Below are 26,795 nucleotides of genomic sequence, written 5' to 3' on the forward strand. Positions count from 1 at the left end.
ACCAAAGAGCCCCGGTTCGGGTGCCCGTCAGGTATTGCAGCGCCAAACTGACAAAGGGCAGGCTCATATGGTGAAGCATGACGCCTAGCTTGCTGGGTGTGTGAGAGCCCTAGTTCCGACAAGGGGAATTCCACCCCTTTCCACAGCACTACTAGTGGGGTTTTTATAACCCTACACAATTGACAGTAATCCTTCTTATCTTCTTATGACCTTAGAGGAACTCTGTACCAGTTCTTGTGTGAAGCTTGGGCTTGACATTGTAGGTCTGTTTCATGCTCTTGACACTTCATCTAGGTTTGCTTTGGTTCTCATGGACTACTATTCTAAGTGGCCGGAGGTTAAGTTTGTGAGGAAAATGTCTTCAAGATCCGTGATTGAGTTTCTTAATGAGATTTTTCTGAAGGAAGGTTTTCCTGAATTTTTGGTGACAGATAATGGCACACAGTTCATTGCCGCTGAGGTGAAGAGTTTCTTGCACACCTGTGGCGTAAAACACCTTAACCCCTACAGTGCCACGCCCTTTCCCCCTCCTGTGCCGGGCGTTGCACTAGTGGGTGGGGTTCATGACGAGATAGTCTCGTCATGGGCACAGCGCAACCGTGCTCCATGACGAGACTATCTCGTCATGGGCACTGAAGAGGTTAAGAGTTCATTGTACCACCCTCAGACCAATGGTCTAATCGAACGTATGAACAGGGTGCTTGGAGAGTGCATACAGTGGGCTCTTTCTAATAAGTGTGTGGTGTCAAATTCTGTGAGAAGTATGCTCTGGTTTTATCGCACTACACATTCAACAACTGGTGTTTCACCTTTCGAGTTATTGCGTGGCTGGAGGGCGACCACAGTTTTTTGCCCCAGTTGGATGAGCAGGTGGGTCAAAGATAAAAAGTAGTCAGATGATAGTGTCAGGAGTCGTGTAGAAGTGACTCAAAGTAAAAAGAAAACTTACTTTGACTCCACTATGAAGGTCAAAAGTATTGAAATACAGGTTGCCGATCGGGTCCGTGTGAAAAAGCCTGTCCATGTTAAGAAGGGTTTTTCTAAGTTCAGTTCACCTGTGAAGGTTCAGGATGTGAGAGGGAATTCGGTAACGCTCATGAAAGAACAGTGGTGGAACAAATGCTTGCTTGCAAAATGCTTACTGGCAAAAGACCATCTCATTGGGATGGGTGTTGGGGGTGGTAGCAACGGTGGAAGTGATGTGTTACACTCAGATAGTGCTTGACAGCCTAACTTGAGGCGCAGTGCTCGAGTTAAGAATGTTCCTGTTCATTATAGGAAATAGATATGTGGTCGCTTAGAAGTTTTTACTCAGTTTTATATTTATCTTTGATTTTTGTCTCTTTTTCTTTTTCTTGGTCTCACCTCTTCGTCTTTTCCCTCCCCTTCTATGTTTCCTTCCTCGGATCTTTCTTTGTTTGTTTCTTTCTTCATTTTTTCGGGAAGACCAATGTAGTATCTTGTGCTTATTTATGGAATCATCCTGGACTAGAATCTCACTGCATGGTAGTTCTGTACCAGGGATTCCAAGATTGTCGGTTGGCGTTACCCTGATGTTCCTGATGGCTGCTCTGCTTGTGGCTCAGCATTTTATATAAATAAACTCTTACTCAACCTATCTGGTGTTCCTGTGACGTCACCACATTCTGGTACCTGATTAAGTGTTTTCTTATTCTCGTATGGGCACAAAATCAGAATTCGAAGGAGTTCCGAGTGACTTTGTCTGTAATGCAAATAATGCAATGATAAGTGTGCACACCAATCAAAGACCACAGAGTAGCAGCTCTGTAGTGTGGAGAGGCAACGGCAACTTACGTTTGATTGTTCGAATAATACACTAATTAGTGAAAAGCCTCATGGCGGTTTGTTTGAATAGGGTAGTCATTCCTATGCCTTGCAGCACTCAATCTTTAAACCGTTCAGTCTGGAAACAATGAAACACTCCATCTTAGTAGAGGAAAGAGTTTACGCGATCATTAGTGGCGTTTGATACAGTAGCATAGCTGACTTACTTTCACGGGTGCTCGTCGAAGCGTGTTACAGTTCTTGGCCTCACGTCGTTCATACGTTCACTTCCGGGTTCCGAGTTATTTTGTACTCGTAATCGGTGATGTTGTATTCTGGGTATATGAGTCCCAGAAGAGGGCTGCTTCGTTTTACGATTGTCTATCTTGTTGGGGGAAAGCATTACATTCTACATATTTCTACCATTTCGTTCAAGCTGTTGAATCTTGAAATCAGAAAGGCTTCTTTTTGCGGTAAAAGTGTCTCGGTTTCGCCTCCTCTGGGGTTCAGTTTGATGATGGAAATGACAGTCCATTTTAACTCTTTCTCGCTGTGTTTTTTTCCCCAGTGAAATGATTAACCATTGGGGCAGTCAGTACTTTATTTTTAATCCTCAAACAGTGTTGGACAATCCGCTGCCTTATCTCCTGATTTGTTTTGCCGATGTAAATTTTACTGCATGGGCAAATGATGACATATACTACATTTTTCGTTTTGCAATTAAAAAACTGTTTCCGTGTTCATTTAATGTTGTGATGTGTGAACTCCGTTACTTCTAGTGTTGAGCCACAACCAGAAGAGTTGCCACATTTGTGGTGGCCTACTATTGGTTTAAGATTCCATTGTACTCTTAGGTCCTGCTTTTTGGTAGAGGAGGCTTTCTCAGCTCGTACAATCCGCTGGCTGATACTCATATTCTTCTTCATGGCAAAAAGTGGTGTTTGTAGTTGATGTTCCAGGTTTCGCATCAGATGCCAATTCTTCAGGATGATTTGGTGAAATGCATTTGTGTGTGGGCCATAAGTAGATACACACACCAATTTATCGGACTTTGACCTCATTCTTAATGTGAGTAGGCATTCCCATGGCGTGCAGCATGCTCGTTTCATTGCGTACTTCAATAATTTTTTAGGGTAGCCTCGATCTTTCAACTGATCACAGAGGCCATTTGCTTGTACTTCAATGTCTTCTTTACGGGTGCAGTTTCTTCTGATCCATAGTAGTTGTCCATACGGCAAGTTGCCTTTAAGGTTCCTGGGATGGTGCCCATGGTGGGCACCAAAGGATTGAAAAGATGAAGGCCAGGATGCAGGCGAAAATCTGGTTTCCAGGGCTAGAAGGCCGGGTGGAGGAGGCTGCGAGAAGATGCCCAGCGTGACAGATGACTAGTGCACCAGAGCGACCAGTGCCTGTTCAGACAGGGGAGAATGGGAAGGCCCCATGGGAGAAAGTGAGCATTGACTTTGGGAGTTTTCCCGATGGCCGGGTGACCCTGGTCTTGGTGGATAGCTACTCCAAATATCCAGAAGTGGAAGTCGTCAGCTCGCCCGCATTTTACCGGGTTGCCCCAGTGCTCGAGAAGACCTTTGAGATGTTTAAGTTTCTGGAAGAGATCAACAGTGACAATGGACCCCAGTTCCAGGGAGGGAAATTCTGCGATTTCATGCAACTCCACGGGGTACGGCACTGCCGCATTACCCCTCAATGGCCACAGGCCAATGGTGAAATCTAAAGGTTCATGAGGACCCTCAACAAGGTCCTGAGTATTGCTGTGGCCAAAAATGCAGACCCTGAGCACCACCTACAACTGTTCCTTTGGGAGTGCAGAAGCACCCCACACAGGACCACTCACCAAGCCCCTTGTGCATTGATGTTTAATGGCTCACGCCGAGACACTATCCCCGTCTGCCCCGGGTGGATCCCGCCACACTACAACGAGAAGTTAGGAACACACAGCCAATCAGGACACAGCACACACTGTGAGCACACACCCCTCATGCTAGACAGCTAGACATTACTCACTGGCCCACATTGTGTCCACACAAGGTCTAGGCCGACCTGCATTTGTTATCAGGGGCCTTATTTATGACTCCACAGACAGTGCCTGCATTCTTTTACCAAACAAGCATCAACTGAATTATTTTTATGATACCTAAAACATACATATAAATTCACTGAAATTGACTGTACTTTGAGTCAGTCCTAAGACCCATTTCTGTAACTGTACTCCTGAACGCAATGTTTGATTAAACCGATTGTACCTGTGTAGCCGAACGCCTCTTGTCTTTTCAAGGTAAATTCAGATTTGAGCAACAGTGCAGTCTTAGCCTTGCAAGTGCGTAAATCTACACTTGTAAAATTACCTTGGTAAATAGACCTCTATGTCTCTAGCCTCTTAAAGCAGGAGTTACTTTCACCAAAGCAGCATACACCACATACAGCTCTGACATACAGATCAGCAACTAAGCATGTCGTCATTTGTTCAGCTAAGTAGTTAATGAAGCATTTTCTCACCCATCCTGGATTTTTGGATGCAAGACAGTGGAATCATTGTTTCCTTTTGGCCACAAACCTACCTGGCTTTCAAATCAACAGAGTCATCTAAGGTAAAACAAATAATCTGTGGGGATTAGCAGTTTACTATTCTTTCTGAATACAGAGTCAGAATCAATGAATCATAAAATATATTCACTTCCATACACTTATTTTCAGAGAACTCCCCCTCTTGGCCCAACATTGATTGCCATCAGTTTTTGGGTCTACCCTAACAGAGCATGGGCGATTTTTTGCACTGGGTATTGTTTACAGTAAAGGGCTTGAAACCTGCCCTTACTTACAATTGGTTTGTTCCATCTATTCAATGCAGCCTTTCAATTGGGCATTGTCATGAGTTAGCAGACCACCTCATTCACCCGGCGTGTGCCGGCTGTGTAGCACCCACGCGCTCGGGCCAGGCGTGGCCTGAGGCGAATACATAAAAGGGCGAGTGGTTGCTCAAGGCCAGCGACCCGACTGAGATACTGAGTGTTGGTGTGTCCTTATTTGTCAGCACAAGTGCAACCAGGTTCCAGGGGCCCTCAGTGCCCCTTTACCTGATCGAAAAGGTTCTGGTGAAGTGCCGCTGGCATCGCACACACCGCCTGTGTGCCAGAGAGGACTAGAACATCGTCTGCGTTTCCTGAATTCCGCCGCTGCACTATCTCGTGGAGGAGGTGCCTGCACAGGCAGCAAGGCGTGCCGGACGACTGAGGGAGCCGGTAATAGCGCGGCTCCTACCTGCGCTGCACGGCAGTCTAGCTCAGCATGCACGCTACCCCGCCCCAGACAGAAGACACACGGCCTCGGCCAACACCCACACAAGTGGCAGTGGAGCCGAAGAGGGAGACAGCATGTCGCTCCCCCAACCAAGAAGGTGGAAGACAAGGACATTAAAAGAAGAATAGGAAAAGAAAAAAAAAGCACAGAGAAAGGACCATGGCTCTCACAACACCCAGCATACTTACCCAGTCAGGGCACAGGAGAGAAAGAGGGCCTCCTGCGCACCCTGTCCCACGCAGCAAGGAAGGGAAACAAAAGAAAGGAATCTAAACCACGGAAAGATATACACAAAAAAGGGTGCACACAACAAAAGGCACAAACAAACTACCCACCAACACAAGAGGAGCGCCCAGAGAGACAAGATGGGAGATGACCCTGGCGCGAATCAGCCACCAACGTGTGTAGTCGCCCAACATGCCACCACAGGGGTGTTACCTCCGATCAGTGAGGAAGCAGACCCTACTACCGTGTTCACCTGATGGAAGACGTGGTAGGGGCAGTTAGAAAATTACATCATAGCAACAAGAGAGACGGACGGGGTAGTGAAACGCTAACTACTACTCCACTACGCAGGAGAAGAAGTGTATCTCCAATCAAACACCTCCCGAATACAGGAGCACCCACCGACTATGATGCCGTTGTGACGGCGCTTAGCGTACACCTCGATCCGCAGTTGAACCTGGATTTCGAGAGGTTCAAACTACACCAGACCCGACAAAGGGAGGGAGAATCAATTGATGCATTCTATGCAAGACTGAGAGAACTGGCAAGCAACTACATAACAGATGATCGAGCCACAGAAGAAATCCGCGCCCAAATAGTCCAAGGTGTCCGCAGCAAGATACTACGGAGGCTGATCCTGACACAGCCAAACATACCCCTTAACAATATACTGGTCCTAGCCAGGACGCATGACCTCTCGGCAGCTAGAGCAGATGAAATGGATTTAGCACTGACGCGAACAACAGAGAAGACATTGGCCGTCAAGACTGAGCGAGCCAGCACAATGAGAGCACAAGACCGAGGGAGCGGGCAGCGAGGCCATCCCCCCCCAATTCCCCAAAGGCCAGTGCGGGTATTGTGGGCATGAAGAACACCCCATCCAAGAGTGCACTGCCCAAGGTCGGACGTGCTCCCACTGTGGGATTCCAAACCACTTTGTGTCAGTGTGCTGAAAACGGAACTAACGCAAGGGCAGCAGAGGGGGGAAACCAATGCAGAAAATATTGCGCCAACTGTCCAGAGCCTCCCTTGCAGCGTCAAGCAGTGCAAAAGGGAATGAGCAGGCCACATGCCGGGTGGAAGACATGTCCACAGAAGACAATAAAGTCGAGACATATCTAGTCTCCTTCACATAAGAACTGAAGAAACGAAGGCTGCAATCTACCTTCTCTGTGAGAATAGCTGGGTCGGAGGTGAAGGAGGTCATCGATACGTAGCCTCCGTGAATGTCATGACCCGAGCTCACACCGTCCAAGGCAAAGATCTTTGCGTACGGAAGTAATTCACCCCTGCCCCTACGGGGTAAGATGACTGTGCCGATCTGGTCAGAAGACATTGAAATCATGACAACTGTCCACATCATCAACCAATTGGCCGACACTCTACTCAACAGCCATGCCACGAGTACCTGGGCCTAGTGACATTTGCAAGAAGCGTGCAAGTGAACCAGACAGATGAGATGCTGAGCCAATTCACAGACCTCTTTAAGGGATTAGGACGCATCAAGAGGACGCCAGTAAAACTCCATATCGACCCAGCAGTGGTCCCAACAGCCCTACGCCAACGACAAATCCTTTCCACCTCAGGCTGCTAGTACAGCAAGAATTACAAAGACTAGAAGACCAGGGAGTCATTGAGAAGGTGTCCGGGCCGACACACTGGGTGTCCTCCATGGTCATAGAAGAGAAGCCATGACAGCCAGGAAAGATCAGGTTGTGCATTGATATGCGCCTCCCCAACAAAGCAATCCGGCGGGAGCGCCACATTACACCAACGATGGATGATATAGTGGCGGTGGTTTTCAAAATTGGATCTGAACGCGGGATACCACCAGCTGATCCTGGCCAAGGAAAGCAGGTATATAACTACGTTCAGCAGCCACCTGGGGCTGTGGCGATATAAGCGCCTCAACTTTGGAATATCCTCCACGGCGGAGGTGTTCCAGGACACGATACGGGAGATCCCGACGGGCCTACCAAGCATGCTGAACGTAAGTGATGACATCCTCATCCACTCCACCATGCGGATGAGCACTATCGGCATCTAAGGGCTACGTTGAAGCAACTGCAGAAGTGTGGCATAACCCTACACAGGGAGAAGTGTCTTTTCTGTCAGAGGGAAATAGAATTCTTTGGCTACCTTTTCAACCAGGAAGGAATCCATGTGGACCCACGGAAGTCCGAGGCCATCAAAGACGCACCACCCCCCCTCGACGTTGTTGGAAGTGCGAAGTTTCCTTTGGATGGCCACTTACTGTTGCTGTTTCATCCCGGTTCTGGCTACCATTGCAGAACCCCTCCTAAATGTCACTCGCTCTGACGCCATGTGAAGGTGGGAACAGCAAGAAGCGACTGTGTTCCAGAAAGTTAAGAGTCCTCTCCTCGATCACACAACCTTGGGATACTTCGATCTGGCCAAGCGCACGAAGCTCCTCGTCGATGGCAGCCCAGTGTGTCTAGGGGCGGTGCTCACTCAGGAGCAAGAACCCAGAAGATGGACCGCTTTGGCCTACGCCAGCAAGTCTCCTTTTTCCACCGAAGTGCGCTACGCACAAATCAAATGCGAGGCCCTGGCAATTTGGTGGGCAAGCGGCACTTCCACCTGTATATCTGTGGCCAGCTGTTCAAGGTCAACACAGACCACCAGCTACTGGTACCCTGTTCAAAGGGTCGGCGCCTCACCCACCTCTGAGTATGAAATGGAGGCAGTGTACCAGCCAGGTGCGAAGAATCCAGCCGATATCCTTTCTCAACCCCCACCCCATGAGAGCAGTAAGGAGAGGCGCAGGAAGTCGAGGCACTTGAAGCCCCTCTGAACATGATCTCGAGAATCACATGCCCCAAAGCACTGACCCTGGCAGACATTGCAGTGGCAGTGGGAGGAGACCCAGTTATCACCAAAGTGCGCAGTGCCGTCCAAGGAGGCAGCTGGCATTGGTTTCTACAGACAGCCAATGACTGGTCAGGGCCAGAAAGGGAGCACCTCGCAAAGATGTGGAAGATCTGGAATGAGCTGAGTGTAAACCAGGAGGGAATCCTGTTGTGAGTATCCCGCAAGTGGTCACAGCTGCCCTGCATCACCATGTAACCCAAATGGCCAATGGTGGGCACCAAGGGATTGAAAAGATGAAGGCCAGGATGCGGGAGAATATCTGGTTCCCAAGGCTAGAAGGCTGGGTGGAGGAGGCTGTGAGAAGATGCCCGGCATGCCAGATGACTAGCGCACCAGTGCGACCAGTGCCTGTTCAGACAGAGGAGCGTGGGAAGGCCCCATGGGAGAAAGTGAGCATTGACTTTGGGAGTTTTCCTGATGGCCGGGTGACCCTGATCATGGTGGATAGCTACTCCAAATATCCAGTAGTGGAGGTGTCAGCTCCACCTCATTCTCCTGGGTTGCCCAAGTGCTCGAGAAGATATTTGCGATGTTTGGGTTTCCGAAAGAGATGAAGCGCGTCACTGGACCCCCATTCCAAGGAGGGGAATTCCACGATTTCATGCAACTTCATGGGGTACGGCACTGCCGCATTACCCCTTAATGGCCACAGGCCAATGGAAAAATTGAAAGGTTCATGAGGACCCTCAACAAGGTCCTGCATATTGCTGTGGCCAAAAATGCAGACCCTGAGCGCCACCTACAACTGTTCTTCCGGGAGTACAGAAGCTCGCCACACAGCACCACTCACCAAGCCCCCTGGGCATTGATTTTTAATGACCATCCCCGTCTGCCCCAGGTGAACTTCGCCGCACTACAACAAGGATGATGCCCTGGAATGGAGGGAGATGCAAAATCTAGCTGCCAGTCACAGGAGAAGAGCCAGGTCCTGTGATCTACTGTCAGGTCAGGAGACCAAGTAATAATGAAGGACCGGAGAACAGGATGAAAATTCCGAACCCCCTATGAACCAGGCCACTGAACAGTCACCGGCGTCAAGGGTACTATGGTCACCTTGGAGAAGGAAGGGAGAAAGTAACCAGGTACATCTCATGGTTCAAGGGAGTGGAAGAGTCTTTTCCAACCACAAGTGGAGAGAAGGATTCCATAGCAGGAGGGGACGCTGAGGGGTGTGCTGAAATGGAACGTGCGGACACCACACAGGACAACCGCCCCGGGGATACTGAGGGAAGACACCCATGAGACCAGCACGACACTCTCCAGCCAAAGAGGCCGAACCGCAACACCCTCAAGACCGGAGGCCCCACCCCCTGGTCTGGTTCACCATCCCAGGTATGGGCTGGGAAGGAACCCTGCTCCGAGGTCCCGCCTCAAAGACTTTGCATGCCGGCTGACAAATTCTAAGCCAGTTTGTGAAGAAAAGGAAAAGAGACTGAGTTGAGATGGGATATAATGAGTTAGCAGTCCAGCTGATTTACCCGACGTGTGCCAGATGTGTCGCACCCACGCTTTCGGACCAGGCGTGGCCCAGGGCGAATTAAAAAAAGGGTGTGTGGTCGCTCGAGGCCACCGACCCAACTGAGATACTGAGTGTTGGTGTGTCCTTATTTGTCGGCACAAGTGCAACCAGGTTCAAGGGGCCTGACCTCAGTGCCCCTCTACAGGCATCACAGGCCATTGCGTTAGTTCCCTTCCTTCAGTGGAGCCTGGACAAAGTACAAATTAATTAAACTTAATTAGTGGCCCTTGTTTGCTCAAGCTATGATTAATGTACTATTTCTTCCCCCATCTCTCTCCCCTGGTGCTTCTTTCCCCTCTAGTGAGAACTTGACCCGAAGGTATTGGAGCGCTTATCGTGAGGCCCAGTTACAGTCATGTTTTTTTTATTTTTAGGTCTCGTCTGGCATTAGCAGCGCACATGCATTGCTCTCGCCATGCGAGGGCCTTTTGGAATCAATACGGATTCCAAGCTAGATGTGCACGCGGACGGACAGAAGATATGCATGCAGGGACTTGATGCTTCACTGGCGGCGTGACACTCTGGGGACTTTTTTTTTAGCTCGGCAAACTGTACTTTTCAATATTTGATGCTTGTAATAGGCAGCGCGGCATGCTGCGCTGCTTACTAAAAGCATCAAACATTGAAAAAAAAGAGTCGGCAATCTTTGATTGTGCTCATTGGAGCGGGTGTTTACATGCTTGCTTTTTTAGCTTGTTTTTTTTGTTTTTTTTGCTGTGATGTCTGTGTGTGGAAAGTTTTATGGTGGAGATTTTCCAACGTGTTATATTTTACACCTCCACAGGCTGGCCGTTTATTCGAGTCATTTCAGGACGTCTGACATCATGCTCCAGCGTGTGTCCCTCACACTTTCTCACGCGCACTGTCTGCCGAACTTCTGCAATTCTTAGAGAGATAGAGAGGTGTGGTCTTCGGGAGGTGAGGAGGGGGCGCGACCCATGGAGCTTACTTGGAATCCCCGCAGCTCTGGCTCTCCAAGTTTTGTCCTTAAATCCATCTACTTCTGCTCCATACCATAGTACGACAATCCTCTGACTTTGCAAATAAATAAATAAATAAAAATGAAACCCAAGACACCAGAGCGTCATCTCCAAATTTCTTGCCAGGCGACCTGATGATTCTTTTTGCTATGTTTCTCAGAATGACGCTCTTATACACGTTGTAACCATAAAATACACGTATAAATGTGTAACATGCATTAGCACCACTGTTGTAGTAGTGCAGAATTTGTGCCAGTGCTTGCAGGGAGTCGGATCCTGCGCTAATTTCTGGCTACCGGGAGTTATTTTTCATTTCCAGATTTAGACCTAGAGCAAGAGACAGACAGACAGAAAAGACAGATTAAGACGGAAAACCGTGACAAGTGAAAGGAGGGATGAAAACCGAAAGGGTGGGATAAGGAGACAGAATCAAGACTAGGCAACTCTTGGTGTTCATCCGCACTGAGGCAGGAAGCTGGGAAAAACACTTTATCCCCATACCCTTTTTATGTCTTTGTTTTTTTTTTTTTACAAATTAAACATAGGCAGCTCTTTATACCATGACGCATTTTCACCATGCGACCGCTAGCTGCTTCTTGAAAGTAGTTTGTGTACAATTTCCAAAATGTTCCCTAATTAGTTTTATCTCCTGACGGGCACCGAAGAGTTTCGGCATTGGCAATGCCAGTCGTTTTGATATGTGTACAGTGAGAAGCTGCTTGCAGGCGTGTGGAATACACAGAAGAGATAGTATTGTTAGGCACAGTGCTGTTCAAGGTTGTTCATGTGTGCCCACAATGAGTAAACCATGTTATGGCACACTATTCAATTAAGTAGACACTTTGAAGCCAGTCTCACAACAAAGCACCAGTTCGTACGTGTCATGCCAGGCTCGCCACATTTACCCCGATAGGAACACTTTGCCAAGTCAGTACCACAATGCCCACTCACGAATTACGAAGCATCAGATAGGTACAGTGCGATGTTCTCACTGCACCCAGTTGGGTGAACTTTGCCATGCCAGTATCATAAATGCCCACTTAGATAAATATGTCTCTTCCTGTAATAAGATGCATTAGTCATGTGCAGTGGCATGCCTTGTTCTCAGTTGCCTCAGTTGGGTACAATTTTCTATGCCAGTGTCATAATACCCTAGTTAGATACATATTTCCATCCCTGCAATCGGGGATTTAAGTGGGATGAAAAAACTAGGGGGCTACTCAAAGGGGCATGGCCAATGTAATTAAGGGCGTTGCTTAAAAACACGTAAGCTAAAAATCTGTGCATAGCATAGTGTGCCGCCCGACTTGTATCTTGCTGTTTCTGTCATTGCATCCAGATATAGCAGAGCCCGCCCCTGAAGGGGGCCTCGAGGGCCGGCGCCATAACAGACGCCCGTGCCCACAAGGAACAGATCCGGTTTGCGCTGGTCAGCGCCGCCAGGAATGGCCACGCTGCAAAAGCGCCCAAGGCCCTCTCCTCCCCCTCCCCAAGGACAAAGGGGAAGAAGGAAAGGGGGAGGGGGATATAAGGCAATGTTCCCCCTGGGCAGCTCACCTCTTACATCAGGGAGCGGCACCCATGTTTTTGAGTGCGCTGATCAACTTTGGGACATCCGAGTTACCTGGGAAACGAGTGCGCAAGGATCCAGTTTACCGCCACCTCAGCAGGACCCAACCTAGGAACCTCCGGCAGCCGTGGTTGGTAGGCCCCGGTAACCACCGAGCAGCACAGCCAAACGCGCTGCTGAAGCCCGGTATTTCATCGGCGAAGAGGGAATGTGTTGTGTCCTACTTTAATGTCTGATTGTCAATCAGAATTGGTATACCTTTAAGGTGAGAGTGTGCGTGCTTGGAATGTCACTAGGTGAGTGACATTCGGATTCTGGGCAGAGCGGTTAGACTTGGGGATTGAGTGGAGGTGTATCCTGGCGCTCACCTGTTCATGCATATTACTATTTGTGGAATAAAGAATTTGTGAACTACGACATGGCGGTCCTTGCTTCACTACAATTGGCGGCGATCGGGATGTGGAGCCGCAGCGTGTAAAGGATTTAAAAAAAAAAAAAAAGGTTGAATTTTTTTTTGGGGTCCTTTTTCGGAAGTTACGGCGTTTGGATTGGATTTGGCAAGACGGCGGACGGAAGACGAGGGGGAAGTGGAAAAGAAAAGGAAACGGACTTGGTAACATACGTGACATTTCAAGTGGATTGTGGACGGTTGGAGGGTCCGCGCTGGTAGAGTTGTTCAAGTTGCTGTGGAGATTCTAATCGCGTGGAGCTCCTGACGTAAGAGGTGTGTCTGGATACGTCAGGAGCATGCGCAGTGGTGAGGAATACTGAAACGTAATCGCGCAAGGTCACGCTGCATGACCCTGCGTGGCGGCCATTTTTAATTGATTCTTCAGCGTCGGATGTAACCAAAGCAACACGGAGGTACAGGCGCTGAAGAGGAGTTCGTAGGAGTGAAGCACAAAAGGATCGGAGTAGCGGATAAGTAGCAGGAACAGGTGAGACCGCCGGGGGAATACCAAAAGCGACAGAATAAAGGCAGAAGTTGCATTTTTAATTGTTGTGCGTGGGGGTGCAGTGGGAAAAGATTTATAACGTCGGAATATGAGTGAAGGAGATAACGAAGGGAATCTCACAAGAGCGGAGATGGCACATCAAAATTATTCAATCAGCAACCCACACACTTTTTGGGCGACACAAGCGGAGCCAAGTATTAAATGGTTAGAGTGGAAGGAGTATTTCATAAATTACATTTCTGCTGTAGATGAAGCGGGAAAAATGAAACCGGAACAGAAAAAGAGAATACTTCTACATTCCTTAGGACCTATGGGGTCGAAAACTTATTCAAGAATGTCTAAAGTGTTGGACACAAATTTAGATACTTTTGAAAATGCGATAAAAGACATGGACAAATATTTTGCCCCGAAGGTTTGCATAGGAGTAATTAGGCACAGATTCTTTCAGAGGAAGCAAGCTAAGAATGAGACTGTGGATAATTGGTTAGATGACTTGAAGAAATTGGCGATAGATTGCAAGTTTGGTGATCTACACGACGATTTAATTAGAGATCATTTGGTCATGCACAATAACAATTCACCTTTACAAGACCGTTTATGGGTTAATGGTGATGCACCACTGGAGGATGTGTTGGCCATAATGAGGAAATCAGAAATGTCTGGCAGATGTGCGACGGTGGTTAAGGAAGCAGAGAAGGATCCTGAAAAGACGACAGATGGAGTATTTAAAATACAAAGTAAAGTTAAAACCAACTTTCAACATACTCAAGGGAGATGGACAGGCCAACCTACAAGGATCCAAGGGAGAGATTTTAAGACTGAGGAGAGAAGATGCTATCGTTGCGATAGTAGAGAGCATTTAGCCTTTAGCAAACTGTGCCCGGCATTGAAGAAAAAGTGTGGTATTTGTGGGTTGTTAGGGCATTTTAGCAAAATGTGTCGTAGGCGCAGCAATGTAAAGTACATATGGGATGGTGATGAGGAGGATGGTGATGGTGAGGAAGAATGTGTGAAGAATGTGAGAGGAAACTTCATGTTGAACATAGAGGATAATTCTATGGATGGGAAACCTATTTGTGAATTATCTTTAGGTGGGGTAAAGGTAATGGTGTATGCGGATTCAGGATCACCTTACACAATTATAAATGAAGGGATTTGGAAAGAAAAATTTGTAGGAAAGATCGGAAACCATTTAAACAAATCAGATGTGAATCCTGTGAGTTATACAGGAGAGAAAATTGACATGTTAGGATTCAGATGGCTGACATTTCTATTTAAAGGAAGATCCACAAGAGGAAAATTGTACATAGCGAAGAGGGGACCGTCGGTTTTGGGCTGGTTTGATCAGAAGGATCTACATATAATTCTAGACCCAAATAGTGTGGAAAAAGTGCTTATAATGGATGAGTGCAGTAAGATGGGTGAAGTGTTGAACAAAAAATTTCCTAGGGTGTTTGGGAAAGACTTAGGAGAACTCAGAGGGTTTGAGCACAGGATAGTACTGAAAAAGGATGCACAACCAAAAGTTCACAAAGTAAGACCTATTCCTATATTAATTAGAGATGAAGTGAAAAGTGAAATACAGAGTTTATTGATTAAGGGAGTTATTGAGGAAGTGGAAACATCGGAATGGATTTCTCCGGTTGTAGTTGCCCGCAAGTCCAACGGAAAAATCCGGTTATGCATAGACTTGCGCCATTTAAACAATAATATTGTGATCGAGAAGTTCCCTTTACCAAAAATCAATGAGATGGTATCGTCATTGAGAGGTGCTACGTGGTTCTCCACCATCGACCTATCCGCTGCCTATCATCAGGTAGTTTTAGAACCACATTGAAGGAGCCTCACAGCTTTTATTACCCCATTTGGATGCTATCAATTCACACGAATGCCTTTTGGGCTTGCATCCGCTGCAGCAGTCTTTCAGAGACTAATGCATAGATTGTTTGGTGATGTGGAAGGGGTGCGCTTTTTCCAAGACGACATTTTGATAGCAGAAAAAGATAAAGTGGTACACGATAACAAATTGATTCAGGTTTTAGAAACCTTACAGTCAGTGGGACTAACAGTTGAGTTGACTAAATGTAAGTTCGGGCAGATAAGTGTCTCATATTTGGGGCACATTATAAGTGAGGAAGGGGTAAGGCCAAAACCAGCATTGGTCGAGAACATTATTAAGTCACCTGCTCCTATTTCTAAGGAAGAAATAAGGTCATTTTTGGGCATGGCAGAGTATTGTGCGAAGTTCATAAAGAACTTTGCATCAAAGGTTTACAATATTCGGTCGCTTTTAAAGAAAATGCTAAAATTGATTGGAGTAAGGAGTGTGAAAGAGAATTTATGGAAGTAAAGGTGGACCTTCAAGCAGTAAATGCTCTTGCCAGTTTTGATCCGAATTCAGAATGTTTATTGACTACGGATGCTAGTGACAAGGGGCTTGGTGCTGTGCTGTCTCAAAGAGGTAAAGATGGAAAAGAGGAGATAATCTTATTTGCTTCTAGAGCGTTGTCACCAGTGGAAAGTAAATATCCGATTATAGAGAGAGAGGCATTGGCTTGTGCATGGGCACTTGAACATTTTCGTGCTTTTGTGTGGGGGAAACCTGTGATGATTCGTACGGATCACCGACCTCTGGTTCGTATTTTATCAAGTGAGGGTACAGCGGTTGCTTCTGCTAGATTAGCCAGAATATTGATGAGGATGAAAGAGTTCATCTATAAGAGGGTTCATGTTCCGGGCAAGCAAAATGTGGTGGCGGATTGCCTATCAAGATTGCCCACTCCGTTGGAGGAATGAGTGGATGATCCGTGGGGGAATTGTAGTGTAGCCTTGGTACATGATTCAGGTGCATCTGCTATTAGCAAGGGTGAATGGCTGGAGGAACAGTCAAAGGATGAGGTGTTGGAGAGAGTGTTGAGGTACGTTTGTAATGGGTGGCCAAGGAAGGCAAGTATCACGGGAAGTTTGCAATCTTATTGGGAGGTACGGATGGAATTGGTTCTAGACAGAGATTTATTGTTGAGAGGAGATAGAATAATTCCTCCAAAAACGTTGCGTGGAAGGATATTACAATTGTGCCATGAGGGACATTTTGGAATTGTCAGGACAAAGTTGATTGTGAAGGGGATGTTTTGGTGGCCTGGAATCGATAAGGAGATTGAAGGTTTTGTGAAGAGTTGTCCGGTTTGTTGCTCGGCGGACATATCTCTTAAAACTTTAAGACCTACAATGAGTGAAGGATTGATTCCTAGTTTTCCATGGGATACTATTGCGGTGGACATTTTTGGACCGGTAGGTGAAATGAAAGAGTATGGGTTGGTGGTTATAGATTTGTTTACCAAGTGGCCAGTTGTGGAAATTGTGGAGAAAGCGGATACTCAGTCCGTTTTAAGATTTTTAGATAATATCTTTGTGATGGAGGGTTTACCGGGTTGCATTCTTACGGACAATGGGGTGCAATTTCTTTCAAATATGGCTAAGGAGTATTTTAAGAGGTGTGGGATAAAACACAAAACCACTGCGCTATACAATCCAAGTGGGAATGGTACAGTGGAACGATTTAATAGGGTGATAAAAGGAGTCATACAAGCATCGATGAACAAGAATTTGGATTGGAGAATACAGGTACAAAAAGCTGTGTGGTCATACAGGATTACTTCTCAGGTTCAAGCTGAATTGTCTCCTTTTGTCATGATGAGGGGTAGAACACCTAGAAGTAAGTACAATCCTAGTTGGTTAGTACAAAGTGAAGTGCATTATTGGTCTCCTAGCGATGTACAGGAAAGATTGGAAGAAGTACATTCAAGGACAAAAGATTATTATGACAGGGTCCATGGTGCTAAGGAGGTGAATATAGAAGTTGGAGATTGGGTACGTGTCAGGAAACCGTTCAAGGTTGTTAAAGGAGAGAGCAGATTTGAGGCACCCAAGCAAGTAATGGAAGTCTTAAGGAATTCTGTTAGATTAGAAGATGGGAGAGTGTGGAATTTGAAAGACATAGCTGTGGTTGGTAGTCGGGATGGAGGTAATCAGGAGAAGGATCAAAGGGAAGATTTTGACTGGGTGGAAGATTATTTTGAAAATAGTAATCTACAGTCGCAGCTAGCTACTGAGGGTGTGCGGGACTGTGGGTGGTTCAGGATGATGTGTTGGATGAACCACATCATGGGGGTACCAAGGGTACTTTTTCTGTTACAGAGGGGGAAGGGTCTGTGATGCGTCGGTCAGTCATGGTACCTCCACAGGGGAATGTCATTTCAGATGGTGGTTGCATGAGGGAAGGCAAAAGAAAAAGGATTTTGCCAAGTTGGCTCAAGGAGTATATTGTGTAGTACTGTTTGTTTATGGTTTGTGGTTTGTCTTTAATGTGTTTCGTGTTGTGTTTTTTTATGTATGTGGTGGGGGCTGTTAGTGTTTTGCATTTTGGTATGGTTTGTTGTTTTTGTTATTAAGGGGGGGATGTGTTGTGTCCTACTTTAATGTCTGATTGTCAATCAGAATGGGTATACCTTTAAGGTGAGAGTGTGCGTGCTTGGAATGTCATTAGGTGAGTGACATTCGGATTCTGGGCAGAGCGGTTAGACTTGGGGATTGAGAGGAGGTGTATCCTGGCGCTCACCTGTTCATGCATATTACTATTTGTGGAATAAAGAATTTGTGAACCACGACATGGAGGTCCTTGCTTCACTACAAAATGGTCACCTGCACGAGTAAACGAGGAGACGCAGCGGTCCTACAGCTGCATTCCCGACATTGAGCACATCGTACAGGGGCAGGCTGCGGTAGAGCGGGACTTGAAGCCATGGGGAGGTAAGGCGAGTAGATGACCCCTACCTCCCTCGACAGCGGAGAATGAGGAAGAAGCTCTCAGCCCGACGGCGTTTCGGTCGGTACTGAACTGCCGGTGTGGCAGCAGCAGCTGAGCGAAGGGAGGCCTTTGTGCGCATCGGGGAGTGGGGGCTGCAAAAAGCAGAGGCCACGTTTCGAGGCGGCCCAAGGCACCACTTGGAGATTGGCCCGACACAGAAGGAATAATACACGGTCCCAGCGGGAGCACGCCGTCTCATCCCTGGCACGGCAACGGTAAGGTGCGGTTTCATAGGTAAAATGCTGCGCAATGGTTGAATGAACAAAGGTAGCAGAGTGGCTGCGCATCTTGCGCGGCAAGGCCGACGTGAAAGTAAAAAAAAAAAAACGGGCCTTCTCGGTCCGAGCGGCCAAATGTGAGTGTAAATGAATACCGAAGCGCGGTACGCGTTATGCTCCGCAGCAATAGATATCAGTGCACAGAGGTCGAGCAGTATTTAACTTTCAAAGGTATTCCGGTAAAGCAGATCTGTCCACTTACATTGTTTGAGGGTAAGTGGAAAGCCAGGAAACAGGGGGGAGATTGGCGATGCTAAGGAGATCAGAACAGAGGCTCGGGTAGTGATGGGTCTGGGATGCCCCCCCACACAACTTAAGTACGTTTAGGAGTATGTTCTTCAAATAATGCAAAATATAAATGCCTAAAAAAAACACAGTTGCCACACGTACTAGGGTAAAATGAGTGTGAAAACTAGGCACAGCACCTAAAAAGAAGTCAGATCTGCTAGCCATGCCAATCTTTGTTAATTACAGCAATGAAACGTCATAACATTGGCATTCCTTACTTGTTCTAAAATAATTTACAATCTTCAAATTATGAACCTGGAAAGTTTTTATTATTAAATTACCAGTCGGGATTCTCTGCAGACGGGTGCTTTAAACTTGAAATCCAGGGGCAATAAAAGCACATTTACGATACGATTATATAAGTAATCACAGCACGGATGGCGCAAAGGCTTCTCGTCTGGAGCAGGTCAGCCTGCTGGCAGGCTCGAGTTACCAGGAGCAAGATCGAAAATTCATGCTTTTCAGGTCAGGACTGGCTCCAGGGCAGTGCGACTGGGCGGGGGAGCTCCCATCTTGCTAGTTTATGTTGTAATTAAAAGCCATGCTGACGCTTTCCCGCCCTCCGACACACAATTGATGGATGGAATGCAGAACAAATCAAAACATTCACCCCCAGTCAAGAGGTCTGGGTTAAATCCATCATTCTTTTGCTCACCATGCCACCCCAGTTTAGACCTGACCATATGCAAATCAGTCTTGACCCTGTGCCTCATGGGAACAGTCCAGGCCGAACTGCCAAGCCAGGTCCTCCCTGGACCGGAAACAAATACCCTAGGACCGGTTTCGGGGTTTCACCCCTCTTCAGCCAGGATAGCTTGATTCCAGTGGCACACTGAGCCTGGGACCCACGTCTGGGCATACCCGGCGAACTTAGGGCGAGAAAGCAAAAAATACACAATTGATGTACGGAATGCAGAACAAATCAAAACATTCACCCCCAATCAAGAGATCTGGGTTAAATCCATCATTCTTTTGCTCACCATGCCACCCCAGTTTAGACCAGGCCATATGCAAATCATTCTTCACCCTATGCCTCATGGGAACAGTCCAGCCCGAACTGCCAAGCCAGGTCCTCCCTGGACCGGAAACAAATACCCTAGGACTAGTTTCGGGGTTTCACCCCTCTTCAGCCAGGATAGCTTGATTCCAGTGGCACAGTGAGCCCGGGACCTACGTCTGGGCATACCCGGCACACTTAGGGCGAGAAAGCAAAAGACACACAATTGATGGACAGAATGCATAACAAATCAAAACATTCACCCCCAGTTAAGAGATCTGGGTTAAATCCATCATTCTTTTGCTCACCATGCCACCCCAGTTTAGACCTGTCCATATGCCAATCAGTCTTGACCCGGTGCCTCATGGGAACAGTCCAGCCCGAACTGCCAAGCCAGGTCCTCCCTGGACCGGAGACAAACATCCTAGGACCGGTTTCGGGGTTTCACCCCTCTTCAGTCAGGATAGCTTGATTCATTGACCCATGGCGAGAGAAGATGGTGCCGTAAGTCTCCGAACAGGACACAAGCGTGCCACGACATAATGACGAGGACGGAGCAGAGCACACCATGGCACTTCGGGGAAGATTGCCGTCAACAGCATGGGCGGGCCCACAAAGAGCAACGGAGGCGCAAAGAGACGACACAGGGTAGGGGGAGCCACAGGAAGATGGAGGCCTCCCTGGTGGTGTGGCGGAAACAAAAGGTGTATTGGTTTGATAATGGAAACACACCGACAAAGCGGTGTGTAGAAGGAGTGCCACTCACTGTGGGATGCCTTACAGCTTGGTGAGTATGCCTGACAAATAATCGGGGTAGCAAACGGAGACGGAACTCACAGCTCAGCCCCCGCCAGACGGCAGGGCGCAGGAGAGACTAGCAAGGTAGCGAGTTGTGGCCTGGCTCCGGGAAAAGGCTACCCACCACACGCAAAGGGGCGTGGAAAACAACAAGGAACAATCTACAAGTGATCAGGGTGATTTACGACCCCTAGGATATGCAAATGAGCAAAATACAAACCAGTGATTATGGCCAACCGATGATTTATGGCTGATGATTTATTTAACAAAATGATGACAGATTTGTGACAGAATGATTTATGACATCCCGATGATTTATGACCATGATCTATGGCAACATATGATGACAGATTTGTGACAGAATGATTTATGATACCCGATGATTTATGGCCCTTGATTTATGATGTCCAAATCACACTGAGTGATAACCGATTGTGATAATGTATGATAATGATTTTTGACCCCGGCCCGAGAAGGTGTCCAGGGAAATTGTACAAATATGACAACCACCACAAAAACAATGACTGTTGGCTGTGTGTAGTAATACAGGTACACTGGTATGGTACGGTTCTGGGAATGGGCGCAGTGTGACTGTTATAGGATACAACAAGTAACATCACACCTATAAGAAGTCAGGACTATTGGCTTTGTCAATGGGTGTTAGTTGCATAAGATAAATAAGCAGCAACAATGGCTTGTATATAATATTGAGAAAGCTCCCACTTAAAGCCCTGGTGACACCACGACAATGTTGCTGCTCCCGAGTTTCAAAAAGAGAAGGGAAACCCAAAAAGAAAATGACTCTTTTTAAAGGATATCCCTTCCCCTACAACGCTCACCTGGCATGACGTCATGCTGTAACTTCTCCACTAGTGAGAAGAGAGTAGTATGAGTACGCGCACATGATGTGCTTGCTGTCACTGCAGTCCGGAAAAAAACGGACTGTAGTGACAGCAGGCACAAAACAGAGCCCGAAAGAGACCCGTTTCGAGCCCCTCTTTAAAAAACTGCCGGTGCTCAGACCCGGTGAGACCCAGCCCACTTAAAGCCCTGGGCTTAGCCATGACTTGTGGGCAGCGGAAAAGAGCTGTGTTCATCCTGAAGGCATCAGGTATAGCTCCTGGTGGGGTAGGTTTATTTTTTTAGACGTTTCTGTTGATAGCCATATTTATATTTTTCACATTTTATTGCCATACTTCAAAGAATTATAAATTGTGACCAGTAGATAACACAAATATCTCTGCGGTACACGTAGAAATCCAATGAACTATCTAGAACTATCTACTTAAAATGCACACCTGTGACCTGCGTGTTCCACACTGTGCAGTGCAGCCGGTTCAATAAACCTCTGTGATGAGTCAGCCCTTTGACTAGACCACCCACCGACCTCAGCAAGTGCGTTAACCACCATAGTTATTGTACCTCTATTATACACAAAATGCTGTTGTGTGGGACCTCATAAGTAATCCACCATAATTTATTATCATGTTTGTCCTTGTTCCAATTTGTTTGAGGGCACATTAAAAAAAAAGTATAAATGGGCTATCATACTTCGAGCCTCATCCTGACGTTGCTACACACCCTTACTGCTGCCACCATATTACCCACAATTTAGGGGATCTGGGAGGGATTTTTCCCCATTTGCAGCTCTGCTCACCCATCAAAGTACATGAATGCAATCCTCACTTTCACTCCTAATCCGCAGCACTGGTTTTACCTGTGGGACCCTGTACACTCCCAGTATGTCGGCAATGAGTCTTATGATCACATCATAGACTTCACCCACCGCCCCTCTTAATATCGGCGTGGACTGACAATGGAAGTTTGGCAGCAGCTCTTTCACTCCAGATAAGAGAGACAACGTGCTGGCGACTGCAATGGCTTCTGATTGACAAGAGTCGTGTATCTGAAAACCCAGGGTAATGTTCGGTAATAAAGTGGGGTTGTGGTTGATCTCCTCTACAGCAAACACCGCCACCAGCACCTCCCTGTACGACCTCACCTGAAATCTAAAGCACACAGACAAGAGGACACAATTAGCATCAATACTTTGCCAAGGAAATCATACCTGATGTCATTTATTTACAGTTTAATGCACCCCTCCACACACAAAAAATGGCAAAACGGCAAACCACATAAAATATTACAACAGCACACTTAATGATTTGTGCCTTCATCTAATCAGTGATCGTTTTAAGGGACTGTCTGGTCAGTGTTTACTTTTATATCAGTTGTTCAACTATTTAATCTCTCCTTCATTTGCTCATCAAGGTTCTTGCCTCTTGTTTCATCTCCTTGAGAAAGAAGGAGGCTGCCCCTCCATCTTGTCTGATGCTACCTTAATAATATCTCTTATTCAGTGTTTCAAAAGACATCGCTAACAGCAAATAGATTCAAATTAATGTTGACACATATATGCGGGTAAATAAGTTCAATACATTCTTACCACGTTTGACAAAATGCTCCTGTACGTTTTTTTCCCACAAACATGTTAAAATAATTAGAAATAAACAGTTTACCCTTTGAAAATGTATTGTATCATATCCTCCTTTAATTTTAAATTGAGATAAGACAGTGTCGAACACTGATCTATTTTTCAATATAAGTGTTTCGCCAACCGCAATTCCAGAAACAGACACTGAGCATTGTCCCTTTAATATTAATTATTTTTTGAAAGATGAGTGAGGTGTCTAAGATCATGTTAATTTATTGAGAAATGTCTGTTGTATGATTCATTTTCATATATTATAATGTGGGTGAAATTTTAAAATTGGCCAATTCTTCCACTATTGATACAAAGATGAAAATGGAATTGTTTTAAGAAAAAAAAAAAATTCTGTAAGTGATATACAACAAGTAAACATTTGCAACAAAAACTTTCAAATACATTTTTATATAATTGACGCTGTAAAATAGGGTTTTTCAAATGTGCACCCATAATCATTTAAATGTATTGCATGCAAGCATTTTCTTCATTTTGCTCAAGTTTGGAGGATAGTTGTATGTGTGTCACAGTAAAAGCTTTTGAGCTCTCACATTCATCAACAACTGTCCTGCTTCTGAGCATGGATTACATTCAGCACAGACAGCATTTAATGGATAATCTGGGTGCCTATTTCATCAATTTAAACCGCTGCAACAGCAGATCATTGTTCATATTCGAAGAACTGGCAGAAGAAGGCTGCAGGGTCATAAAAAAGGTAAACAAATCTGACAGCACCTAAGTCATCGTCCATAAATCCGCCTGTCCCTTCTCTCTCACCTCTCTTACCTGCTCTATAGTACCCCCCCCCCAACCACAGCAAAGACCTCGCTAACGAATTTCCTCCATCCTCCTCACTAACAATGCTTAACTTGGGCACCTCTGTCTCCGATACTGGCCACGAAACTATCCAATGATCCTTGATAACTGCCCCCGCTTCCACAGCCCTCCCTTGCACAGGCTCTCCCTGAGCCATTACAAGAATAGAGACGTGGATACGTTCATGAACTGTAATGTGCATTGTCTTGATGTGAATCTGTGTACATGTGTGGTGCGTGTGTGTGCACGTGTGTGAAAGTGAAGCAGTAACACCGATGCACATAATAAGCTGAAGCAGCCAGAGCCGCAGGCAGTCTGGAACTGAGGCTTTCTAGCTCTTAGAGACACATATTTAATGCTTTCCAGAAACCCAAGGTCGTTTTGGAATTCGGAAGGATAATTAGACATACAATGCACCTTACTGATTTCAATGTGCAAAAATAGAATATGAAATGTAGATATTTAATTCTGGGGTTCTTCATCCTGAACCTCTAGCTTCTAGACTTGAACATGTTGGAACCAGTGCCTCTCTGGTGCCAGGGCTGCCAGCTACCTATGGAGAAACGCTAATCAGGGCTCCAAGTATTTAAAATAAGCTAATAAAACAATGGACCTGATTCACAGAACTAATTTAAGACAAAATCCTAAGCTTACTACCATTTTGGTATTCACAGAAGGCACTTACTCATTTTGGTATTCACAGAAGGCACTTACTCATTTCGGTATTCACAGAAGTTAGGAGTCCTAACTTTAGGACTCCTAAATGCCTTCTGTGAATACCAAAAGCCTTAAAATTAGGATTTTTCTAAGTTTATTAGTAGTAAAGTTAGGACGCCTAACTTTAGGACTCCTAAATGCCTTCTGTGAATACCGAAAGCCTTAAAATTAGGATTTTTCTCAGTTTAGTAGTAGTAAAGTTAGGAGTCCTAACTTTAGGACTCCTAAACTGAGAAAAATCCTAATTTTAAGACTTTCGGTATTCACAGAAGGCATTTAGGAGTCCTAAAGTTAGGAGTCCTAACTATACTACTACTAAACTGAGAAAAACCCTAATTTTAAGGCTTTCGGTATTCATAGAAGGCATTTAGGAATTCTGTGAATACCGAAGTGAGTAAGTGTCTTCTGTGAATACCAAAATGAGTAAGTGCCTTCTGTGAATACGAAATGGTAGTAAGTTTAGGATTTTGTCTTAAGTTAGTTTTGTGAATCGGGCCCTATGTAATTATTTTATAAAATGTAGTATCATGTGGCTTATTTTAAATAAAGACATTTCAGAAATCGTAACCTCCATGAAAAACGAAAGCACCCATCCACGAATACGAGTGAAGTTCGTACATTTACCCCTCTAGTCTAACCTATTTAGTGATGTGGCTGCAATATAGATGACATATGTATGTACTGATTCCTTATTATTGAACATGCAGGGATTTCATACTGTTTATCCATGTCCCTTGAGCAAGAGAGGTTGCAGTGAACTACTGTCTAGTTTGCGGCAACAGCACAATACCACCCTCAGCGAACCATAGCCTCCTTAAGCACACCAGACTTTAACAAGCATTTGCAATGCAATAGGTCTCGCATTTGCTACAGTTTAATCTATTGGCATTGTAAATGACAATGCCTTTTATTTATCTGTTCTGAAAACCAACACATAAATAAAAGGCATTGTCATTTACAATGCCAATAGCTCAAACTCTCGCAAATGCAAGACCTATTGCATTGCAAATGCTTATTTAGTCGATTCGAACAATTAAACCAGTTCATTCAAGTGTACCACAGATTGCAGCTTTCATTATTTACACAAATAACACGTAATAGACTTTATGACCATAAGCACACACACACTTTTCTTTCAATCTAAGAACAACTATGTGTGCCTCTGCCTCACTATCCTGAGGCTTGCACAATGCCCAGTGCAGTCTGCAACAGGGGCTGGAGCGAGTCTGAGACATCTTCACGTAGTACATCGCTAATGATTTATTCCTTTAGTAAACACATATTCCACTCTTTCTGTTGAGGAGATTCCTTCGAGATTTTACGTTGACTCTTCAGAAGAGAAATGCGCTAGTGAGAGCGCTCGTCAGAGCCGAGTCACACGAGCACTAGTGAACATCTCACCACGTGTGCTGTCATCATTGGGAAAACAACAGTTGATGGACAGAATGCAGAACAATGCCATACATTCACCCCAGTACAGAGATCTGGGCCTAAATCCATAGTTTTTTTGCTCACCATGCCATTCCAGTTTGAACCCAGCCATATGCAAATCAGTCTTGACCCTGTGCCTCATGGGACCAGTCCAGCCCGAACTGCCAAGCCAAATCCTCCCTGGACTGGAACCAAGCATACTAGGACCGGTCATCTTTGCGACCTTCTCAACGTGGCCTGGGCAAACTGATTAGCTGGGAAGAGCGTGCTCATTACTGCATGTCGGGACGACGTACACTTACAGCCCCGACACAACAGGTAGTGATGTTTATGCTTTTATGAGAAATTAGGGTCGGTGCTTGTTGGGTCTACGATTCCACTAGTACGGTTGCATGCTGCATACCAACAGAACCGATTCAGGTGAGAGACTCCAGATTTTTTGTTGTTGCCTCAAATGGGTTTATTTCAGCTGCCTCCCACCTGCGCTTCAACAAACTCAATAAGGAAAACACTAGCCCCTGATTTGTTTTCAAAATCTCCCCTTTTTCAATATCAAGATGTTGGCATGTATAAATGCAAAATTTATATTTTGGGACATACTTTATTACGTTTAATAATACACACTATCAATGTTTACTAGTAGAGCTATACTGAAGTCACACTGACAATTTCTGTGCTAACTGATGTACTTCTAGAACCAGGTGACAGTAATAAACAAACATTTTTGCGCTTGTTGCACCCACAACCGCACCTCGTGGTCCTCCCGCATGACACAGAAACACTCGCCACACAGGATCAAAACAAAGACAAAACCCTGCCAGCTGCACACCCTAGACAGTGTAGTACGGTACTCGTGTAGACAAGCGCTTGAGGTCC

General features: G+C 45.9%; 1 protein-coding gene across 1 annotated transcript in view; it reads right to left on the bottom strand.

The window, feature by feature from the left end:
• Positions 1-23,012, bottom strand: part of LOC146806110 (extracellular calcium-sensing receptor-like) — a 268,196-nt gene extending 245,184 nt beyond the window's left edge. Inside the window, exons 1-2 of the mRNA XM_085623861.1 lie at positions 22,990-23,012; positions 22,188-22,479 (exon numbers count right to left, since the gene is read on the bottom strand). Coding sequence (XP_085479987.1) covers positions 22,188-22,479; positions 22,990-23,012 — 315 coding nt within the window. The remainder of the gene's footprint in view (positions 1-22,187; positions 22,480-22,989) is intronic.
• Positions 23,013-26,795: the final 3,783 nt, after the last annotated feature.

This window comes from Triturus cristatus, chromosome 8, assembly GCF_964204655.1.
Source record: "Triturus cristatus chromosome 8, aTriCri1.1, whole genome shotgun sequence".
In the NCBI taxonomy this organism is placed as follows: Eukaryota; Metazoa; Chordata; class Amphibia; order Caudata; family Salamandridae; genus Triturus; species Triturus cristatus.